Source organism: Tursiops truncatus, chromosome X (assembly GCF_011762595.2).
Source record: "Tursiops truncatus isolate mTurTru1 chromosome X, mTurTru1.mat.Y, whole genome shotgun sequence".
Lineage (NCBI taxonomy): Eukaryota > Metazoa > Chordata > Mammalia > Artiodactyla > Delphinidae > Tursiops > Tursiops truncatus.
The window spans coordinates 65,827,876-65,851,375 of NC_047055.1; the positions used below are offsets into that span (position 1 = coordinate 65,827,876).

General features: G+C 46.2%; 1 protein-coding gene across 2 annotated transcripts; it reads right to left on the reverse strand.

The window, feature by feature from the left end:
• Positions 1-3,077: 3,077 nt before the first annotated feature.
• On the reverse strand, positions 3,078-12,187 carry FGF16 (fibroblast growth factor 16). Of its 2 annotated transcripts, XR_012329157.1 has the most exons (4): positions 11,540-12,187; positions 5,436-5,539; positions 3,661-4,077; positions 3,078-3,566 (listed from the first exon to the last, which is right to left on the reverse strand). XR_012329157.1 is itself a non-coding variant. In XM_019932132.3 (3 exons), the coding sequence occupies exons 1-3, from the start codon at positions 11,811-11,813 to the stop codon at positions 3,832-3,834; spliced, it is 624 nt and encodes a 207-aa protein (XP_019787691.1). In that variant the 5' UTR covers positions 11,814-12,187; the 3' UTR covers positions 3,078-3,831. The 2 variants fall into 2 exon arrangements, 1 of the variants encoding a protein (XP_019787691.1); XM_019932132.3 differs by having other exon boundaries at positions 3,078-4,077.
• Positions 12,188-23,500: the final 11,313 nt, after the last annotated feature.

Below are 23,500 nucleotides of genomic sequence, written 5' to 3' on the forward strand. Positions count from 1 at the left end.
TCTTGTTGCCATCAGAACTGCTGTCAAGGTTGGCCCTGGGTTGAGCTTTGTGCAGAACCACTGAGCAGTGAAGCCAGCCCAGCTCTTCCCTCCCCTCACTCCTACCTCCCTGTTGCCAAACTTACAGCTATCTCTTAGATGATAGGAGTCAAAGATTTCACACATAAAATCTATGTCTTTGAGAAAAACAAAACTAAACTAAAACTCAGTCAAGGTTTCACACAGGATCGCAGTGGCCACCAGTTCTTATGCCAAATGTTTTGAGGCTGTGGAAACTCCTAGGGTAGTGGTTCCTAACATGTTGGGGGATCCTCTGAGAACCAATGGAAGATCAAATGTACACACACATAAAAATTTGCATACTGTTTTGGGAGTTCAGGTCCAAAGGGCCTTCCACGGACCATTAAGGACCTTGTGAACCCCAAGTTTGGAAATTCTGGTGTACAGTGTTTTTCTTGGCCTGGAATAGCAGTTGTGTAGCACTCCTAGGTCTTATATCCTCTTTCTCCTAGGACACGATAGGTGCCCAGGAGAAATCTGGGGGTCCCGTGGAGTATGTAATTAGTAAATAATGCCACCACATTCGGTCACTTTTATTTAGCATTCACCCTGTTCCATCCAAATGATGTAATATCCTTCTCAAGACTTTGTCTAGCCTCTGATTAAACACTTCCAGTGACAGGGAACTGAGTATCTTTCTTAAGATACAGCCTAGTTTGTCATTGTGCATATTTAAGTGTACTGGGAACTTAATAGTTCAGATGATTCTTGTATGTAATGCATTTGGTTTCTCTAGCCCGGCATTTGCATCATATACATATTTGCTAAAGGTGTCTATGTCTTTGTCCATTCATTCATTTACTCATTCTTTCTTTCAACCAACCATTCATTTATTCAGCAACCATTTCCTAAGTGTTTGTTTTGTTCCAGGAACACCCTAAACACTGGGAGGGGATGAAAAGATGACTAGTAAACAGTCTCTGTGCATGTTTTCATTCAAAACCAGAGGTCCAGAGCTTACTACTCTACAATTCCCTCTAGGTTGGCACAAAATCCATTACTTTAGCACTTTGGGGATACAGTGTCAATCAGCTGCTGATTGCTCTAGTGGTACTAGGTCATCCATCTTACATTTTAATTTCCAGAATTTATCTTTTCCCTCTTTTTGACCGTGACAACAGATGCCCACTGACATTTGCTGGCAATGTGCCCCATTCATTGTTATTCCTAAAGCTCAGTACAAGAGTGCCTCCCCTATGAACCCCTTCTGCATCTTGGGACCCTTCTTCTGTTCTTTTCCCCTCTACTTCTACCCAGAGGAAAAAGGTAAGGCCTGACCCTAGGATTTGGAATCTTTGCCTTTTCATTACATTGGCATTTTCATTGTAAATCCTACCCTGTGTAGTATGGTGCTTGTGGCATTGCCAGGCCCATGTCAACTGCCTCACTAGAGTAACACTGGCCCTACTCACAGGGAAGTGCCAGCTTCCTATTGGTTAAAACAGATCTCACTTATCTCACAAGCCCTCAGAAGTTGGGGCTGTGTATCAGAAGTTCTAGGTAGCTGACCATAGAGAATATAGGTAAAATTTTGGTTTTAAAATAAAGGTGTGATGCACATTCAAAATGTGATAAAAAATGTCACACGGCTGATTTTTACCCTCCTTCCAGAGACCTCTAGATGTGGTGTTTCTTCCCTGTAGCCCAACACAGACATTGCCATCAGCCTCTTGGCTCTCTAAATCCTCCTGTTGGTTCTCCGCAGCGGGCATTACCCCTTTCAGGGAACTTTCCCTGCTCACCCCAGCCCTGTGTGATCTCTGCCTTGGTGGTTCCGTGGGCAAGCATTCTAGTCTGTGATCACATACACTGTGCAACTTAGCACTTTCTATCAATCATACAGTCGTATTTGCTCTTTGATGTGTGTATGCTCATACGTGTGGTTTCTCTGTTGGGTACTTAGATTTGGACGAACTTTTATAGAGTTTTTGGTTTTGATTTTTAAGTGAGCCGCTACCTAAGCTATTTGTTTTACCAATCAGTTGGGGAAATAGTGGATGTGACTGAGGAGCACCAGGAGGAACGATCCTAAACCCAAAAACTTCTCCCACCAGTACTTCATGGTGCCTGAGTACTCAATGAGACTTTTATTCCTTTGGTTCTTGTTTCCAGACAGCATTTGCTTTGAAAATGTAAATAACTCCCACCTCAGTAAATATCAGTCAAGAGGCCAGGGATTTCAAAGCAAGATATCTCAGAGGCTGCTCTGGAGAAGACGGAGCTCCAAGAATGCCTTCCCCACTTCAACTACAGCCACTCTTATTTTATGGACTGAATTTATCCTAAAACTTTCTTTATAGACAATTCAGATGCAAAAAGAATTCTTCTTGAAAACCATTCTTTTAGGGCACTAGATTTCAAACTTTATTGTGCATAGGAATCCTCTGGAAGGCTTGTTAACATGCAGATTGTTGGGCCCCACACCCAGTGATTCTGATTTGGCAGGTCTGGGGTACGACCTGATCTCTTACATTTCTAACAAGTGCTCAGATGATGCTGCTGGTGAAGAGACCATATACTCTAAGAACTGTTGCTCTCTAGGAGAAACACTGGCAGAGAAGGGGGCTGGGGGTTTGGAGAGGGAGTGGGAGAACACCTCCAGAAGGGAAGCTGACTGGTTCAAAAAAAATCATTCTCCCTATTGATTGTTATTTTTTTTGAATCCCGTCATCTTCATATGTTAAGTAAGAAGCCACCAATTAGGGTTTCTGACCTTCAGGCTTTGGGCCCTAACCAAATCCCAAAGGAGGGTTTCTCTATGCTTAGTCCTAAGCACAAACGGGTGCTTCCATAAGGGCTGTTGGTCCGGGCCTTCCTGAAGCTTTGATTCACCACTAAAGTTAAAGTCATAGAACCAGAAGGAACTTCAGATAGGGCCCCTAGATAATGCTAATATTGTAGATAGTGGGTCACCTAGCCTAGGCAGTGTGATGCCAACATCAAGAGATTCTAATTAGTGAAAGAAGCTAACCAACCTTCTAATTCTAAGTGTACAAATGAATAGAATTAGACAGTGGTTACAATATAAAGACAATTTTATTGCCAGTAAAAGCCTTTACTAACTCATTTATCCTGTTTCAGTAGGACCTTATTCTTTCTGATGAAAATCCAGTCATAGCATCTCTCATTAAAAATAAAATTATTTTGAAATAAATAAATATATAAAATAAATAGCATATACATTTCATAAATAGTTTGTCCTTATGCACAGTATCCATGCTTACATTTTAATATCATTTTCTTACAGCCTACCCCATCTCCCACTTCCAATGGCAGGGAAACTGCATGTCAGGACAGATGAGAAATCTGCAGAGCCAGTGCAGGGATGGCTTGCAGCAGGGCTGTAGCCCCAAGGATTTTCTTAATGAGACTTCTCCAAAGCTCTGTAGGTAGCATCTATGGCAGATTCCTTGGTCTTTCATTTACCCACTGTCAAGGTATTTGGGTAGATTGTGGGGCAAGACACCTCTGGCCCTTGGCGGGGACCCCATTCTTTCTTGTGCCACCTCAGGGGAAAGAACATGAGTAAAGAAAAAAGTATATACAAGATTCCCTCTAGACCTCCCCCTCCCCCCACATCCCTCCCCAAAATAACCCAACCTTGATATACACTTTGAACAACAAGGGAACAGCTGGGTCGAGTTGAACAGTAAGTGCTTCTCTGTTATCTAAATTGATAGGAAAGAAGATTGAAAAGCTATGAATATAGTGCTTCCAGAGACAACTGTGGCCCCAGAGTATACAGGTCACAGAGGTCACACTAGGGGTCCGTTACCTATAGCGGAAAAGGTCTCTGGACATGGAGGGCAACTTAGAAGGATCTACTGGCCTGGGTAAAAAGTGAGTGAATTTCTGGTGTCGTTTAGTCCTGTATCCCTCCCGGGGTGAGCCGTCTTTATTCAGGGCCACATAATACTGTCTCTCCGAGTCCGAGTGTTTGTACAAGGTGGAGGCATAGGTGTTGTACCAGTTTTCTTCAAACTGTTCCCGGAAAACACATTCACGTGTGAGTTTCTTCTGTGAGGGTAAGAAAATAAAGCAGAGCCCATTATATGACTATTTCTCCCATCCCAGCTTGCTGGTGGAGAAACTAAAATAGTAATAGCACATTGATATTAGAATATTTCAGTCCTATCTCCCGGTATTCCTGAGGCATCTTCTTTCCAAACAGCACAAAACAGCCCTGTCGGTATCACTTTCACCCTCTTTTGTGAGCCACGCAAAAATGTTTCCAGTGATATTTTTTCTGAAGGCAGGAGACTGAAAGAGATGGGCTCACCTGGCACTTTGAGCCTGAGAATTTCTGCTATGGCCTCCCAATGCCCCGCTGGCACCCCTGAGTTTTCTCCCTATTTAGGGCTAATGATGTTCAAATCCACTGAGATTGCAGTCAACTATGTCAACTGACAGGCAAAGGCCTCAGATCTATATAAAGCTCCATGGGAGGTGAGCTGTGATCTCTCCTAATGAAGGGTCTCAGGCCTGTCAGTTGGAAAGCTCAGAAAAGATCTCCTTGAAAAGTTCCTCCAAATCTGGCTACTTCAAGCTGGCAGCTCCTGGGTCTCTTGCCTCTGTCCCTTCTCACACTTGATCCAACCACCATACTACTTGCTGGGGTTTTGCCGATACTGAGTGCTGGGGACAGGCCTATCTCTTAGGTGTCAGGGAAGAATGTGCTCTGATTTCATGGGGTGCAGGCAGCCAGAAAGTATGCTCTGTGACTCAAAAGCCAAAGCCAGGAGTTGGGATCCTCTGAAAGGGTTAAGATCAGCAAAGTCACCATTCCCCAGCTCTGGGCTGGCTTCCAAAATAGTGAACATGCACTGCAGCCAACCCAGTTCTAGCTGGGGACTTTAGGGCTGTCACCAGACCCTGGAACCCTCACTCTTCATTTGTTTGTTTATTTTGTTTGGCTTTTGGGATTCAGCTGAAGCAATCTGGACATCAAGGACTGTGTCGTTAATCTCAGAATCCTCAATCTGAAGGCCAGCTTTACCATTGCCTATTTTTGTGCCAGCCAGTTGGCTACTCCTCTGGGTACCCATCACAAATAAGATGTGCTCCTTGGGAGAGTTAATGCCCCAAACCCTTACCATCTACTGACAAACCAGTACAGCTTCCTATTATTATCAGATGAGCTGGCCCTCTAATGGAGAAGGTGAAAGCAAATGTACTACAGAAAAGCTTCTGTTTTGATGGAGGCTGAATGAGTGGAAGTGTTATGTAGCAAGTTCCTGGGCAGTCAAGAACTGACTAGAAGACACTAATCCTTTAAAGTTGACAAAAGTGCTTTCAAGTGCTAGATGAATGTTTTGCCTTACATTGTCCAAACACTTGTGGTAACAGCTTCCGAGGACAAAAAACCTTAAACTTACCGACCCATAGAGTTCTCCTCGCTCGTTCATTCCTAAATACAGGCCAGAGTCCACTCCCCGGATGCTGATCAGCCCCACAGCCAGGCTGATAAACTCCAGAATTCCTAGAGCAAAAAAGTGAATGCCACTTCCATCACTGATATCAAGCTAAGAGGAAACTGTTCAGGTGACATGAGCTACTAGTCCTTTATGCCCAACTGGAGGCCAGCTCTGTGTGCCTTTGGTGAATTACCTGATGAAACCATCTTTTGCAGCAAGAATGGAACCTCAGAGAAGACACTGAGTCTCTCTGGGCCTCAGCATGTCCATATGTAAAAAGGGGGACATAATCTCTGCCTTTATTCAACACTCTTAGGCATATTATAAGGAAAAGACCATGAGAAGCGTTTGGCTACAGAAGCTCCATAATTACAAGGTACTATTGCTGTTAAATACCACCGTTTCAAGAACTGGGAGGGCAGCTTTCAAAATGAAAGAATGTGGCCAGGTTTCTGTATCTTCCCAAAGTCACTTCCCTCCTCCCCAGAGCACACAGCATTACCTTGCTGTCCTCTAGGCTGAACTTGTTTTGCAGCCTCTTAGCTCCCATGTCCTTAAAGCCACATGAGGCTGTCAACTGCCTGTAACTGACTCTAACAAAGGCCACACGGGCCACTCACAAAGTTTGTTCCTCCAGCCTATGGCAGGAAGCAAAACTTGGCCTGGTGAGAGCTTTCTCCTCAAAAGTACTCTTGGCCAGTGCAGCCTCAGGCTTACCTCTTGAGGATTTTAAATTTATCTATGGCAAAGAGTTGGCAGGTAGTATTAGACTTGATACTGATGTGAGATGTTGCAGCTTTAAGGGAAAAGGGAAGATACTCAGAAATGTCCCTCTAGCTGACAAAGTTAGAGGTGAGGATTTGAAAAACTTTTCATTTACCCAGGAGCAGTACGGGGGGAAAAAAGAAATTGACTACTAAGAGGGAAAAAAGAACCAGAACTGAAATCCTGGTGATACTGAAGACTTCACAGTTTTGTTCTAAGATAGCACATCTATTATTTGGATACAGATGTAATGGTCAACTAGATTTCTCTTTGATTTTCTCTAACCATGTTTTTCAACATACAGACCAAAACGTGATACTATTGACTCACACAGGCATCCAAAGGTATGAAATGAGCTCATATCTGGCTGTCTTTCTCATCCAAAAATGTAATTCTTAAGGGTAATAATATTCTATGTAATCTACACAGGGAGTGGGACTGATTCCTTAAAGATCACTTTAAAAAATTAAGTGGGCAATTGTGAAATCAGGTTCAGAACTCCAGTGGGAAGTCTCCTGAAGAGCCCCAGTGACCTGGGCTGGTGGGTGGGCAATCAGGTATGGAAGCTTTTAGGGCACACTCGGACCTATTTGGAGAATGTAACGCTCTTCTGCTGCCATTGTATAGAACACTCAGAACGTGGCCTTTGTCCTCTAGCATTGACATCCTCCAAGCTTTAGTCTCAGTCTGGTTGTTACTAACTCTTGTAGTACAAAAAAAGAGTTTTGGGAAAGGATATTGACACAAGATGGTAAGAGGGGAAGGGAAAATACCTGGTGCCAAGTAGGGCTTAAGCAGATACTGATTTAGTGGACCAAAACCTTTAGTTACACTGCACAGGTTCTGATTTTGGTTCTGCCCTGTTTAACATTTTAATAAATGACTTATAAAAGGACATAGGGGGACTGTTTACCCTAGTTCCAGAAGACATACAGCTGAGAGGGCGACAATAAAAATCCAAAGAGATTTCAAGAGAATGGAAAAATGGGCTGACTCCAACAAAATAAGCTTTAATTAGAATAAATGTAAAGTCCTGCACTTTGGTCCCCAAACCAGTTACCCAAGATATTTTGTGTTTGGGGTTTTGTTGGGGGAGGGCAAGCCTCAAGTACAGTATGAGTCAATCATACTCCTTATTTCATGGCCTATTATCATAATTGATCTGCGTAAAGGCTTTTTTATTTATCTATCTCTTTCTTTTTATTTCCATAAGCTTCTCCCCCTCTCCTCCCCCCTTCAGGCAACCACGTATATTTTCTTGAAAACATGGACTGTTCTTTTGTGTTTTCATGCATTTTTACTAAATGCAAGTCTGCTCAGCTTTGGAATGGGGAGACGTGGCTTAGCAAAACATGCACAACAATGGAGTACAGAATTTGATTGAACAAGGTAACCTCAGTATGGCTGATTCACGAGATTATTAAAAAGCTAATGTGAAGCTAGTCATGTAAAAATTAAAAATTGCTAAAAGCTAATGTAAAAAAATAGAAAAAAAGAAAAAACACTAATGTGATCTAAGGCTGTATTGATCAAGATCTAGTAACTGGCATAAAGGAGGGGATTGCCCCATTCTGCTCTGCCTCAGATCACAAGAGTGCTGTTTTTAGTTCTACTGTGTTTCAAGAGGGCTATGGAAACACAGGAGGGTGTTCAAAGGAGAGTGGCCAGTATGGCCAGGAAACGAGAAGCCAGGTCATGATTCAGTTCTGGGTGCTAAACTTTGAGGGATACCAACCCGCTGATGACTTCTGTTCTTTGCTTAGGCAGCTTACTTCTGAGCTTCTGAGTCTTAGTTCCCTCATTCTCTATCTCATGTCTCTGACCACCCTGAGCTCATTAAGTAGCAGAGGGTAGCTTGTGATCTCACCATCCAAAACCTGGTATGAGAACAAATCATGAAACCCAAGAGGTGTGGCCATTTGAGTCACCACCGTTTTTCTCCAGCTCTCTGTTAACCCTGATGCCAAAGGACAGATCATAGAGGAAGTCACTTGGGTTGTGTCCAGTAACAGGGGTCTCCAACAGCTGGAATCATCCCTGCCCAGCTGTCTTTGGGCATCATTTCCCTTTGCCAACTTTCCTATTAGCTGGATTCAAACTGTGGGAACCCAGTGGCACATGATGATGGAACAGATATTCCTAAACCTTCTCCTGAATTCCAGCCAGCATGAAGGGAGAGAGAAAACAAGCCATTTTTACATTTTCCCAACTACAGCTGGAGAGGGGTGTTAACGGCAAAACGTTGAAGCAAAGTATTAAGTAGACAAAGTTTGTCCTCAGTACTTTCACCCCCTTCAAAGCCCAGGACCTCCCTCTCCCCTGCCTCATTTGACCTGTCCACCTCAGGTTCTGGCCTGTGTTCGACAGTTTCCAGACTCTTCTCTTCTTACACCTTTTGCCCCATGGCTTCAGTGAAAACAGATCTGTTCTGGGTCCCACTGCTTCAGAACCCAGCTAGATGACTGGCCTAGTATGTCATTTAATCTGGCTCCATAACTCACCCGAATGCCCTCAGCCATCCTTTCAGCCTTTCAGGGCCAAGACAGTGCTGTTTTGGCACCTTGCCAAATAAGAACCCTATCGCTCACAAACCAAAGCAGCTGCGCGAGCCTGTTCCATCCCACCTGGCGGGAGGCCTCTCCTCCAGTCTGGCTCCCAAGCTCCGCTCTGCCAGCCCACAGGTGCCCCTCAGGAATGTAAGGATCCCTGTGAACCTTATGTAAATGCCACCAGCCAGCCAGGCGGAGATTGAAATACTCCTGGCTACTGATTGCAGAATGGGGGGTGTGGGGGAGGGGAGGGGAGGGGGAGCATAGGCTGTGCCAACAGGTTATTATTTGGAGTCGAGGCTGCTCTTGGGCTCAGCCTGACTCATTCTGAACACATGGATTCCAGGGTAATCCTTGGGGGCCCTGCTCTCCAATTACAACAAATAGCTATTTACTTTACATGGCCTTTGGAGACTACCTCCTCCCCCCAAGCAGAAATCTATAATATTTTATATCTTAAGTCTGGCCTACTTTACCCTGCTGGAATGTTGACTGCTAAAGCACTTATGGAATGTTAAAGTTTCGATTTATTGAATACCCTGGCTGATTAACTCAAATGTGGAGGGAGGAGAGAGTTAGCAAACTCAAAACGCCACCTCTTTCTCTGCCAAAAGCTAAACTGAGAAAGAGTAAATGTGTGCTTGCAAGTTGGCAGGGAACGTTACAAAGACACAGCTTTGACCAGTTATCATTTCCTTTACAGGAAATACACGGAACTGCCAGGAAGCCAGGGAAGGAGGAAAGGGAAAAGGTGATGCAGAGGTGGTCTCAGTCAGTATGTGTGTGTGTGCGCATGCACTTAAGGCAAAACCCAAAATGAAACAGTTAAGCAGCAGTGAAAACACCCCTTCCTCCCGCCAGTTTTATTTCCTTTGGTTTCTCCTTAAACTTAACACCCTTAGCAGACCTGGGAGATGAAAAGAAATCAAGATGTGTCCTTAGGGAGGTAATTAAAGACCACTTATCCCAAGAGCCTATTACTACTTTATGTTGACCTTGTAGGTTACTGGGCTTAGTTTAGGCACAGAATCAGACGAACACTTGTAGCTGCTGGGAGTCAAGCTCACAGTTTCTCCACCTCTGCTACTCCCACCTCACATTTCTCCATCATTTCAGAATTTTTATTCTACATCTCAGGAATGAGCTACCCCAATATCTTTAGGCCATTTCTGGGAGTTTTGGGAGGTTCTGAGGCCAGGGTGGGAGTCCCATTCCTTCCGAAGAGGAACAAAAGGGGACTGCAAAGTCACTAGTGATGGAAGGGAAAGGAGCTAAGTTAACCCTCCCTCTCCCCTCACCCCACCCCACCTTGTCACCCTTTTGAGGACCTGCTGCAAGTTTATACAGACACCTGCACCCCTCCATTACCCCCACCCCACACACAACCTACTGTACTCCAGCTCTCCAAGTGCATTTTTCCAAGATGACATAGACCTCATTAGGGTTCCTGCTTGCTCCCAGCAAGGAAGACCAGCCCTGGCCCCAAGTTGTTTGCTAGACTTAGCCTTGCCCAGGAACAGGCCTCTGCCCCTCTCCCCATCCACCCCAGGCTTTTTATGGTGCACTGGGGTGCAGCTCTAGCAAGGCACGGGGAATAGGAGGGTAGGGAGGTTTGGGGGAAGTGAGGGAGGATGGGAAAAAGAAGGGAAGAGTATCACGCCTGATGGTAGGCAAAGCCTCTCACTGGCTTAGATGGTGTCTTTGGCCCATAGGGTCCTTGGGAGGAAGCAGAGGGCATTGGGAGATGCGGGGACCCAAAGAAGGGTAGCTGTCACAGCATCAAAATAACAGTTTAGTAGAGGATAGGAAATTGAAACTGAAAATGGCCAAATTATTGAGGAGTGAACACATTCGCTTAGAAACCCAATGATCTCTGTCCCAGGTCAAGGTTTATACTAATTGTGTTCTGTATGTGAGACAGGCAGCTGTGCCCTTTGAACAATCTGCAGAGTGGCAGGCAGAGAAAATCCTGGATGGAGGCTGGGTGTCTTCTGCCCTGGGCCCAGAATACACCTGTTTTGGGGCCTGGGAGTGGGCCTAGAACGGTTTCCTCACTGAGGCAAGGAGTCCAGAGGTAGCTCCGGCAAAAGCTTCCCCAGGGCTTGTGCCCTTACACAGTAGCCACCGGGAGGCTTTCCTAGTTTCTCTAATACCCAGATCCCGCCGTGCTGTCTGGGTTGTACCTCAACACGGGCAGAGCAACACAGAGGTAGGCAGGTGCCACGGCTGCCGCGTCCCCGCGGGTCAAAATCGACTCGGGCGCGGACCGTCCACACGCCGTATCCACGGCCCACGAAGGCTCCAGCTTCAGGTAATCTGCCGCGACAACCCAGCTGCCCTGGAGGCTCAGCCTCACGCTGTAGCCACGGTCCCCGACCTCCTCGGCGGATGCTCCTACCCCTCTCCCAGCTCCACCTGCAGCGTCCAGGTCCCAGAACAATCCTCTAGCTCCCGGGGGAGGGAGGGTGGAGTGGGGAAAGGAGAAGCCGCACCTCAAGGCGCCCCCGCCTCCTCCCGAGAGTGTCTGAGGGTGTCAGGCGCCCCGACGCCGCTGCGCGGCTCAAGTCCGCACCGTCGCGTCCCGCCTGCCCCGCGTCCCCGTCGGCCTCCCGCCTCGAAGGGCTCAGACGGCGCCGAGCCGAGGGGCGGGGGGGGGGGGGGCGGTCCGCGGGCCCCAAGCCGGAGCCTCGAGCCGTCGGCTCCCCAGTGCGCCGTCTGCTCGCCTCCCGTCCCTCCCAGCCGCGTCCTCACCGAAGCGGCTGTGGTCGTGGCGGGTGCCGTGCACCGTGCCGTTGGGGAAGATCTCCAGGTGGAAGCCGGTGCGGCAGTAGAGCTGGCGGCGTCGCAGGATCCCCTTCAAGTGGGCGAAGTCGGTGGGCGAGCCGCGCTGCAGCTTCCCTTCGATCTGGCCCAGGCGCTCGTTCAGGAAACCTGGGGAATCAGCTAAAGGCACGTTCCCCAGAGACGAGGAGAAGCCGTGCAGATCCCAGTCCAAGGAAGAGAAGACCCCCCCCACCTCAGCCATGGCGGGGTGCGCGGGGCCGAGTCCGGGCCGTGGGGCGCGAACTGCCTCTCCCCGCCGCGGGCGCGGGCGACTCGGCGGCGCTCGCTTGCTAGCTCGCTCCGCGCTCTGCCGAGCTGCAGTCGACGTCTGTTCTTGTCCAAGGAACTTCTCAGCGGCGGGGAGCGTGGGGCAGCGCGCTCCTGACCTTGCGCTCAGTCAAAGTGCCGCTTCCCCTCCGCATCCATCTCCCCAGGCCTCTCATAGCTGGCTTCGTCGAGCTATCAGATGCAAACGGCACTTTATATACATACCCACTCCCCTTACATTGACATATTGGATATTTAAATACAAGCCACACCTCAATGGCATCCCCTCGGAGATTGGTGTGTGGGTTCTTTTTTTTTTTTTTTTCTCCTCGTATCCTTTTGGCTCTTTTTAGGAGAGGGGGGTGGAGTGGGAGAGAGCGAGCGAGCTTCACTCCCTCTTTTATTATGAAAAAATGGCAGGAAAAAGCTACACATTGCAGTGAGGCATAACTGCTTTTGGCAGGTTTTTCTGAAACTGCTGATGAAATAACGGAGCCCAGTGCGTGGAGGCTGTTGGCGTCCACTGCCACTCAGGCCTGTTGCGCTGGGGCAGCACCCACCTCCCACGCGGCCTGCGGCTGCTCGCCTTTAGAAAGTGGCGTGAGACCCGGGCTGGGGGGTTCACGCGTTCGTGAGCCTCTCTTGTTCCCCGGCCGGTCGGAGGCTGCAGAAGGGGCGCCTGGCCTGGGTCAGTGGCTCCCTGGTTTCTTTGTTCTGTTGCCCCCTAGTCCCACTCCCCACCTGTAGGTCGGCAGGGGGCTGAGGAAGTGAAGAATTCGGAAACGCATGCAGTTGCAAAGCGTGGGATTGGGGGTGTTGGTGGTTCCTGTAGGCACCCAGGCTGGGGGCCTTAAGGGGCCTTAAGGGGCCTGGGAGGAGCGGGAAGCCCCACGGAGGAAAGAAGGCATTTTTTAAAAAAGGGACGTTACAGCTTAGGAAAAGGAGGGGGGGGGGAGTAAGAAATAGAAAGCGATCTTTTTGAAAAATGATCTCCTCTGGCTTTCTGGGCGCGCTTTTACTAGGCTCTCGAGAGCAAGCTTGATGAGACCATTGGAAGTCTGGTGGGGGGTTTTCCCCACCTCTTTTCTTGTTGGAAACAGGTGTTTCCTCGCTCTGTCCTGTGCCCTCCTCGGAGATAGTCTATCAGGAAGAGCGGCAGTTGGGGCGGGAACTGGAGGCAGCCAGGGCAACGGGCAGCGTTGAGAAGACCTGGGGAGCAGGTGCCCGGCCTGCCCCGCGCCCCGCGCCCTTAGCCGGCACCAGAACCCTGGGGCCTCTCTCGGGGCCTCGCGCTCAGCGTCCTGCTCGCCTGCCTATTAAACTACGTTGTCTGCAGTTTGCACCCCCATGGGGGCTCTGGCTACCTTCCCTGGCTCCGGCTCCATCAGGAGAAACTGAAAGAGCGAGCACCCCATCCCCGCCACTCCTTTGCAGCGCCTCCTGCTGGAGAACCCGTGTCTCGCGGCGAGTTGGAATTCAGTCTCCAAGAGAGGAGAAAACTGACTCAGCTCAATTCAGTTAGTACAATTTGAGGTCCTGCTCCTCAGCTCACACGGGCACCCTGTGCTCAGTCTCCAGAACTGTAGCAATTCTTGGTTTGGAACATCGTGGCTTGGTTCTGGTGTGCCTCCCTAGCTCAGACAGAACCTCCAGAGCCAAGCACAAGGTCTGGCACGTGGTAGGTGCTCAGAAATCATCTTCTGGTGTGCACCCAGTAGTGGGGAACACAGATGCAAGTAATCTTCCGACTCTACAGGACAGAAATGCAAAAGATGGCGTCTGTATTGGAGTATTTACGGATGAAATGGCAGGCTATTAACGATTTGCTTTAAAATAATCTAGAGTGAGAAAGCAGGAGGAATGGAGGTTTAGATGAGATAATAACATTGTTCATGTTACTAATTATTGAAGCTGGGTGATGGGTACATGGGTGTTCATTATATATGTCCTCTAATCTCTCTATAAACACACAAACGTGAAATTTCCATAATAAAAGCTTTAAAAAATGGGACTGACATGAAACAACAAAGAAATCCTTCTTTCCTTCTTCATTCTTCCCTTCAAAGAGTTTGTGGATTTAGTGAGGAGGTGGGGAAGGTGGAGCAGAGGTTAAGCTAAGTGTATAAATGACTAGAATGCAGGCAGTTTAAGGTGCATAGTACTGTGTGGATTCAGAAAGCACAGAGAAGGTTGATCTGGGGGTTTAGAGCCGGGTTCTGGACCAAAGTGGCCTTTGTGATGGATGGGCCTTGAAGGGAAGATGGGGAAGATCTTGCAAATTCAGATGGGCCACTTCCAGGAAGGGGAAAATAGTAATGAAGCAAGTGGAAAAATTTTAATTGGTAAAGACTAATTCCTGGGGGTTTTGGTGAATGTCAAATGAAATAATGTTGGTGAAACTGCTTTGAGAAGTATGTGATGTGAAGGAGTTAGATGTCTCTATGATTATATAAATTACACATTGATAATGGTCAAAGCCCATTTCTTCAACAGTCACTTCAGGGAATTTCTACATTCTTTGTCCCCCAATATTCCCAAAGTCACCAATTGCAGTTGCATATCTGGAGTCCTACTTGTCCAAATGTTAGAGATATAAGCATCCCATTGCCCTTCTTGGGTTCTTTTTATTTTCATTTTTTTAAACATCTTTGTTGGAGTACAATTGGTTTACAATGGTGTGTCAGTTTCTGCTTTATAACAAAGTGAATCAGCTATACATATACATATATCCCCATATCTCCTCCCTCTTGCATCTCCCTCTTTTGAGATTAAGCTGACTGATAATTCTGTTTAAGTAATGTTTCCATGAAGTATCCCAATTGACAGAGCACTTTCATGAAAGTTATTTAATTTTCACAACCTTGTGGAGTAGGCGGTACCATTATCCCTATTTTAGAGGTGAAGTTAAGTGACTAGCACAGAATCATATAGCTAATAAGGAGCAGAGTTGTCATTTAATCTCAGCTCCACTGGGGGCAATTTACTCTCAATTTATGGGCCTTGGGATTATGCAAAGATTGGCATGTGAAGGACAGTGAGATTTCAGAATATTTTTGTTTATCGAATATCCTCAGCAGGACACAACCCCAGGGCAGCATTGTGCTGGATGCATGGGATGAGAGGAAAATGTACATAAAAAAAGAAGCGACCCTCTCTGGATTCGGGATGTCACTTGTAAAGTGAAGATAACTGTACCCCTTCACAGTGGTATTACGAAGATGAAATAAAATAACTGTCCCCGATGCAGGGGACACGGGTTCGGGCCCTGGTCCAGGAAGATCCCACATGCTGTGGAACGGCTGGGCCTGTGAGCCATGGCCGCTGAGCCTGCGCGTCCGGAGCCTGTGCTCCGCAATGGGAGAGGCCACAACAGTGAGAGGCCCGTGTACCGCAAAAAAAAAGAGAAAAAAACTGATGGAAAGTGCCCAGCATTCTGTCCAGCACACGGAAGATAACTCAACAAATCTGAGGTTCCGTCCTCCTTTCCCAATATCTCACAGGGCTAATGTGAAAAATTAAGCAACCTATGTGGAAAGGACATTGAAAAATAAAACTCCATTAAAAAAATGGGAGTTCTGACTCAGGCTGTAAGTGACCAGAGGCTGAGGGCAGCCTGCTTTTGATCTGTTCCTTGAGGAAGGAGATGGTGAAGCTAATACTGCTGATGCTCACCTCTCCCTCCCCCTGCCGCAACAGTACACCTCGGAGAGGGGAAAAGATGTCTGGAATTGTTGCTCTGCCCGGTTCTTCAGCTTATAAATGTTTTTTCCTTCCTAATACATTTTCCCTGATAACGGACAGCAGGAGCTGTATTGCTTGGCAAATCCAGCAGGAAGTGCAGTTAACTCCATCACTTGCTCCAGTTTATTTAGTACTTACTTTGGGTTAAGCATTGCCCTGGGCGCTTTACGTGCATTATCTCCCTAAGCCTTATAAAAACTCTAAGGAAGAGTTTTGTTTTGTTTTTTGTTTTTTGGCCACACCATGCGGCTTGTGGGACCTTAGTTCCCCAAGGGATTGAACCCGGGCCCTCGGCAGTGAAAGCGTGGAGTCCTAACCATTGGACCACCAGGGAATTCTCTAAGGCAGTGGTCCCCAATCTTTTGGGCACCAGGGACCAGTTTCGTGGAAGACAATTTTTCCACAGACCGGGCGGGGGTGGGGAGAGATGGTTTCGGGATGATTCAAGTGTATTACATTTATTGTGCACTTTATTTTTATTATTATTATTACACTGTAATATATACTGAAATAATTATACAACTCACCATAATGCAGAATCAGTGGGAGCCCTGAGCTTGTTTTCCTGCAACTAGATGGTCCCATCTGGGGGTGATGGGAGACAGTGACACCTGAGGTGTGTTGCTTATGTCCAGTCTGTTCCGTGATCTTGTTTTGGTTGCTGTCACTGCAGAAAACCCTGCTTCACAAAGATAGGATGCTGGAAATGGAAGCAGGCTTTTCACTGCTTTTGCGGCAATCTCGGGATATTCCGCTTTGACTTTAATCCAGAATGTATGGAGAATTGAAGTTGCCTCAAACATACTTTTAAGGCCACCGTCATTTGCGATCTCAAGCAGTTGATCCTCTTCTAGCATGGACAAAGTTGATTCACCCGGCTTATTCACAAATGGGTTGCGGACCCATTCCTTCCCAGTTTGGGGGTCTTTTGTTGTTGGGAAGTAATGCTCAAACTCTTTTGAAAGCTGAGATAGGTGATCATGCACCAGCTGGGAGAAAGAAGGCCCTGGCTCAGTCTCTTTCAAAATCTCTGCTCATGTTTGAAACATGTCAGAAATCCCAGTGTTCACTTGTTGCCCCCATAATTCCAGTTTGGCTTGGAATGCAGCCACTTTATCTGCCCACTTGAACACAGTTGTCATTCTCCCCTGAAGTGACAGATTGAGTTCGTTGAGCAGATTGAATATGTCACACGAGTAAGCAAATTTTGCGACCCATTCTGTGTCACTGAAATGTGCTGCCAGTGGTGACTGTTTTTTTTAAAAGAAATCTCTGGAGCGGCTCGCATAACTCAAAAACTCTGGCCAGTGATCTACCTTTAGAAAGCCATCTCACTTCTGTGTAAAAGAGAACATGTGTGTGCTCTTATATGTCCATCTCCTCACAGAGCTGCGCAAACAGAGGTGAGTTAAGAGCATGTACTTTAATGTGGTTAATAATTTTAATCACATCCTGCAAAACGTTAAGTTCAGGTGACATTTTTCATCTAGCCAGCATTTCTCTATGGATGACACAGTGCGTAGACTCACATTCAGAAGAGACCTCTTTGACCCGAGTAGTGAAACCAGAAAGCCGTCCAGTCGTGGCAGCTGCTCCGTCCGTGCGTATACTGACACAAAATGACAAATTCAGTTTTCCTGTTATGTAATCATTCAAAGACTTGAATAGTTCTCCAGCTGTGGTGTTGGTTGGCAACAAAAGTGCACATAACATATCCGCATGCACATCCTCCTGAAAAATATATCACACAAGCAAGCATTGTTGCCTTGTTGTCAACATCAGTAGACTAGTCAACCTGGATTGCGTACCACGGTGAGTCATTAATCCTCTCTAAACAATTGTGCCTCAGTATCCTCTGCTATTTCATCAATTCGTCTAGTTATGGTGCTAGCCGAAAGAGGAACACGTGCCACCTTTTGAACTGTAGCCTCTTCTAAAAGTTCACGACAAAAGTCCTTAGCAGCAGGCAGAATCAACTCTTCACCAATAGTAAAGGACTTCCTAGCTTTAGCAATGTGGTTAGCCACTAAGAATGATGCTCTCAGAGCAGACACATTTGATGAAGTGGTGGCCTTCAATAATTGCTTCTGTTCTTCGTGTTTTTTCTTTGGAAAAACTCCAAAGGCTTGTCTTTTAATGCAGGGTTCTTGGTCTCACATTATACAAAGTGGTCTTGGAGAATGTGAATCACCTGTTGCAACGGACCCGTAATTTAAGTAGGACTCTTCGTATTTTCTTTTAAATGCAGCTTTCCTTTTGTTGGCAGTCTTAGAGTCTTCTGCTGTCTCATCATTTGGTCTTTCCCCCTTTTCAAAGAATCTCTTCAGCGACGTCTATTTTTTACTCATTTTGGCTAGGGTTAGCTTGTGGGCTTACCAAGACTGTGACTGAGACAAGCACGCAGTGCGGGAAAGAGGCGCAGACGGAAGTGGTAAATAAAATAATGGGCGGGCCACGCGCGGACTAAATTTCTTTTTTTAAACAGCTTTATTGGAGTATAATTGCTTTACAATGCTGTGTTAGTTTCTGCTCTATAACAAAGTAAATCAGCTATACATATACATATATCCCCGTATCTCCTCCCTCTTGCGTCTCCCTCCCACCCTCCCTATCGCACCCCTCTAGGTGGTCACAAAGCACAGAGCTGATATCCCGGTGCTATGCAGCTGCTTCCCACTAGCTATCTATTTTACATTTGGTAGTGTATATATGCCCACGCTACTCTCTCACTTCGTCCCAGCTTACCCTTCCCCCTCCCCGGGTCCTCAAGTCCATTCTCTACATCTGTGTCTTTATTCCTCCTGCCCCTAGGTTTATTAGAACAATGTTTTTTTTTTAGATTCCATATATATGTGTTAGCATAGGGTATTTATTTTACTCTTTCTGACTTCACTCTGTATGACAGACTTTAGGTCCATCCACCTCACTACAAATAACTCAATTTCGTTTCTTTTTCTGGCTGAGTAATATTCCATTGTATATATGTGCCACATCTTCTTTATCCATTCATCTGTCGATGGACGCTTAGGTGGCTCCCATGTCCTGGCTATTGTAAATAGAGCTGCAATGAACATTGTGGTACATGACTCTTTTTGAATTATGGTTTTCTCAGGGTATATGCCCAATAGTGGGATTGCTGGGTCATATGGTCGTTCTATTTTTAGTTTTTTAAGGAACCTCCATATTGTTCTCCATAGTGACTGTATCAATTTACATTCCCACCAACAGTGCAAGAGGGTTCCTTTTCTCCACACGCTCTCCAGCATTTATTGTTTCTAGATTTTTTTTCAACATCTTTATTGGGGTATAATTGCTTTAAAATGGTGTGTTATTTTCTTCTTTATAACAAAGTGAATCAGTCATACATAAACATATGTTCCCATATGTCTTCCCTCTTGCGGCTCCCTCCCTCCAACCCTCCCTATCCCACCCCTCCAGGCTGTCACAAAGCACCGAGCCAATATCCCTGTGCCATGCGGCTGCTTCCCACTAGCTATCTACCTTACTATGTTTGTTAGTGTGTATATGTCCATGACTCTCTCTCGCCCTGTCACAGCTCACCCTTCCCCCTCCCCATAACCTCAAGTCCGTTCTCTAGGAGGTCTGCGTCTTTATTCCTGCCTTACCCCTAGGTTCTTCATGACATTTTTTTTTCTTAAATTCCATATATATGTGTTAGCATACGGTATTTGTCTTTTTCTTTCTGACTTACTTCACTCTGTATGACAGACTCTAGGTCTATCCACCTCATTACAAATAGCTTAATTTCGTTTCTTTTTATGGCTGAGTAATATTCCATTGTATATATGTGCCACATCTTCTTTATCCATTCATCCGATGATGGGCACTTAGGTTGTTTCCATCTCCGGGCTATTATAAATAGAGCTGCAATGAACATTTTGGTACATGACTCTTTTTGAATTTTGGTTTTCTCAGGGTATATGCCCAGTAGTGGGATTGCTGGGTCATATGGTAGTTCTATTTGTAGTTTTTTAAGGAACCTCCATACTGTTCTCCATAGTGGCTGAACCAATTCACATTCCCACCAGCAGTGCAAGAGTGTTCCCTTTTCTCCACACCCTCTCCAGCATTTATTGTTTCTAGATTTTTTGATGATGGCCATTCTGACCGGTGTGAGGTGATACCTCATTGAATTTTGATTTGCATTTCTCTAATGATTAGTGATGTTGAGCATCCTTTCATGTGTTTGTTGGCAATCTGTATATCTTCTTTGGAGAAATGTCTGTTTAGGTCTTCTGCCCATTTTTGGATTGGGTTGTTCGTTTTTTGATATTGAGCTGCATGTGCTGCTTGCAAATTTTGGAGATTAGTCCTTTGTCAGTTGCTTCGTTTGCAAATATTTTCTCCCATTCTGAGGGTTGTCTTTTTTTTTTTTTTTTGTGGTACACGGGCCTCTCACTGTTGTGGCCTCTCCCACTGTGGAGCACAGGCTGCGGACGCGCAGACTCAGTGGCCATGGCTCACGGGCCCAGCTGCTCCGTGGCATGTGGGATCTTCCCGGACCGGGGCACGAACCTGTGTCCCCTGCATTGGCAGGGAGACTCTCAAGCACTGCGCCACCAGGGAAGCCCTGAGGGTTGTCTTTTCATCTTGTTTATGGTTTCCTTTGTTGTGCAAAAGCTTTTAAGTTTCATTAGGTCCCATTTGTTTATTTTTGTTTTTATTTCCATTTCTCTAGGAGGTGGTTCAAAAAGGATCTTGCTGTGATTTATGTCAAAGAGTGTTCTGCCTATGTTTTCCTCTAAGAGTTTTATAGTATCCAACCTTATATTTAGGTCTTTAATCCATTTTGAGTTTATTTTTGTGTATGGTGTTAGGAAGTGTTCTAATTTCATTGTTTTACATGTAGCTGGCACGGACTAAATTAAGTGTTGGATTCTGACTTAAAGGCTGCCACCAGATGCAGCTGTATAATTGAAGTACATCAACTCACTTGCCACTATAAATGCTGCCACCAGATGCAGCTTAATTGTCACTTGCTACTCACTGATAGGGTTTTGATATGAGTCTGCAAGCAATTGATTTATTATGGTCTCTGTGCAGTCAAACCTCTCTGCTAATGTTAACCTGTATTTGCAGCCACTCCCCAGCACTAGCATCACTGCCTCAGCTCCACCTCAGATCATCAGGCATTAGATTCCCATAAGGAGCGCGCAACCTAGATCCCTACTGTGCAGTTCACAGTAGGGCCCGTGCTCCTATGAGAGTCTAATGCCGCCTCTAATCTGACAGGAGGCAGAGCTCAAGCAGTAATGCGAGCAATGGGGAGTGGCTGAAATACAAATGAAGCTTCACTCACTCGTCTACCGCTCACCTCCTGCTGTGCAGCCCAGTTCTTAATGGGCCACGGACCAGTACCATTTGGGGACACCTGCTCTAAGGAGTAGTTTTCTTCCCATTTTGCAGAGGAGGAAACTGAGGCCCAGAGATATTCAATAACTAGTAGCAGAGGTAGGACCTCTGATCTTAAGGGATAAATTTTTGATCTTAAGTTCGAACCTAACCATGACACTACACTGCCTCAATCTATTTACTTCAAAAAGAATTTGTATTTCTTCTTTGTCTTTTGTTCCTGTCTCCCCTCTCCTTCTTTCCTTGTAGGCAGTAGTATAATGCAGCAGTTGCACATTCCATCTCCGGTGTCAGACAACCTGGGTTCAAATCCCAGCTTAAAGCCATTCTAGGTGTTGGAGCCTCAGTTTCCTCTTCTGTACAATGCAATGATGATGGTCCTCATAACCTCATAGAGATGCTATGAGGTTTAAGTGAAATAATATACAGAATATACTTAAAATTGTGCCTGACACATATTAAGTGGTCATTGTTCTTAATATTATTTACATCCTATCTGGCCCCAGTCATATTTCCTCCCCAGGTTCCCTCAAACTATGCTCATATTTTCCTAAGGGAGAAATGAACTGGATGAGAACACTGGCCTAGTCACCCCAAAGCAATCAATTCCAATCCTGTTACTCTTTCTGTGTGATATTGGGCCAGTCTTGTTCTCTCTGGGTTTTAGAAGGCCTGTCTCAGAAATGGGGTCACCAAACTGTCACCTCTGTGTGGGCAAGCAGGGAGTGAGGGAGTGGAGGTCTGGGAGAAACAGGAAATTGCTCACCTGTAGAGTTTCATTTATTGAGCATCCTAAGTACCAGGCATTATCTGATTGCCTTACATTTAACTCACATCACACCCCCACAAGGTAGATATTATCATTCCGATTTTTAACAGATGACAAAACTGAGGGCTTGAGAGGTTAAGTAACTTGCTTAAGGTCACACAGCTTGTATATGGTGGGGCTAAAATTCAAACCTGGAGAGTAACTCCAGAGACCATGCTGTTGGTCACTACACTACTCTGAAGAGCGTTGGGGCCTTGTTCAAAAGAGAAAGTATTATATCATGACACAATCCTCTTCTGGACAGGGAAAACCCACGTTAAAAGAGCAATACCACTCCCACTCCCCGCCCAGGTGATTTGTAGCTAGAGTTTGCGAAATCTGCAAAAAGTCAGACCACCTTCCAATCTCCCCACCCCCGACTCTAGGGCCCAGAGAGGAAAGGCAATCTCTTTGGTTTGAATGAGCCCCCTTCTTACCTTTCCGGTCAGTCTCCTGCAGTGACACTGAGCCACAAGTCTCCTTTGTCTCTGCTGTCATTCTTCTCTGGGCCTACCTGTAATGGGGGTGGGTAATGGACCATTTATTCTGGCTGTAACTTGCCATTAGTCGGCAGGTGATGACATCTTTGTGAAATGATCTGTTAGTTCTCTGAGAAGAATGGGACACTGTGGAATGTGGCTCTAACCCTGGCAATCTGGGTCACTTCTCAACCTGGTGTATGTGACTGTGAATGTGGGTACAATGGTGGCTGTGTGTGTCTGGGGCTGGGTGTTGGGGGAGAAATATGGGCAGAGAGCATGACTGTACTGGTTTTCTCAATACAAATGTGTGCTTATGTTTGTGTTTGTGACTGGATGCAGAAGAGTTTGCATATGTCTGTGTAACAGCAAGAGTTGTGGGTTTACGGTGTGAATAAGTGGATTTAAGTATGTGAATCTACCGGCAGCCTCTGCTAATTTGCACGAAGATATATGATGGCTGTGAAGCTGAGCTCATTTGAATCTAAAGTCATTTCCTTTTTTTTTTTTTGCGGTACGCGGGCCTCTCACTGTTGTGGCCTCTCCCGTTGCAGAGCACAGGCTCTGGACGCACAGGCTCAGCGACCATGGCTCACGGGCCCAGCCGCTCCGCGGCATGTGGGATCTTCCCGGACCGGGGCACGAACCCGTGTCCCCTGCATCAGCAGGCGGACTCTCAACCACTGCGCCACCAGGGAAGCCCCCCCCTTTTTTTAAACCCAAGGTGATTGTTTTGGTCGCACAGCCTGAGGGCACATTCACATCAGGAGATAGGAAAACCAGTTGGGGGACTCCTCTGAGGGCCAGTTTCCTTGGAGCCTTGTTGAGGTGGCCTTATAGAATCTCTTTCTTACATAAACCAAGGAACAAAACAGAGTCTTAAGATCAGATCTTTGCTTCCTGGCCTCTGATTAGCAGGACCTCCTCCCTGCCTTTCCTTTTTCTCCCTAAAGCTATGGACTTCATCTTGTTTCTGCGAGGGATTTGAATCTCATCAGTTACACTCTGATTTCTGGGAAATGGAGCATTATTCACTGCATTTGAAGATTTAGAAAGGGACTAACAGTTCTGTCCTGCTCTCAGAGCTGCTGGTGCCACAAGCACAGGTTACAGAACCCTTGGCAAATTAAAAAAAAATGTTGAAGGGTACAAAGCATGGAACAGAGTTAGCAAGGAAGTGTAGTTCAGTCAGTAGTCACCTGAGCAAGTCACTAAGGAGAA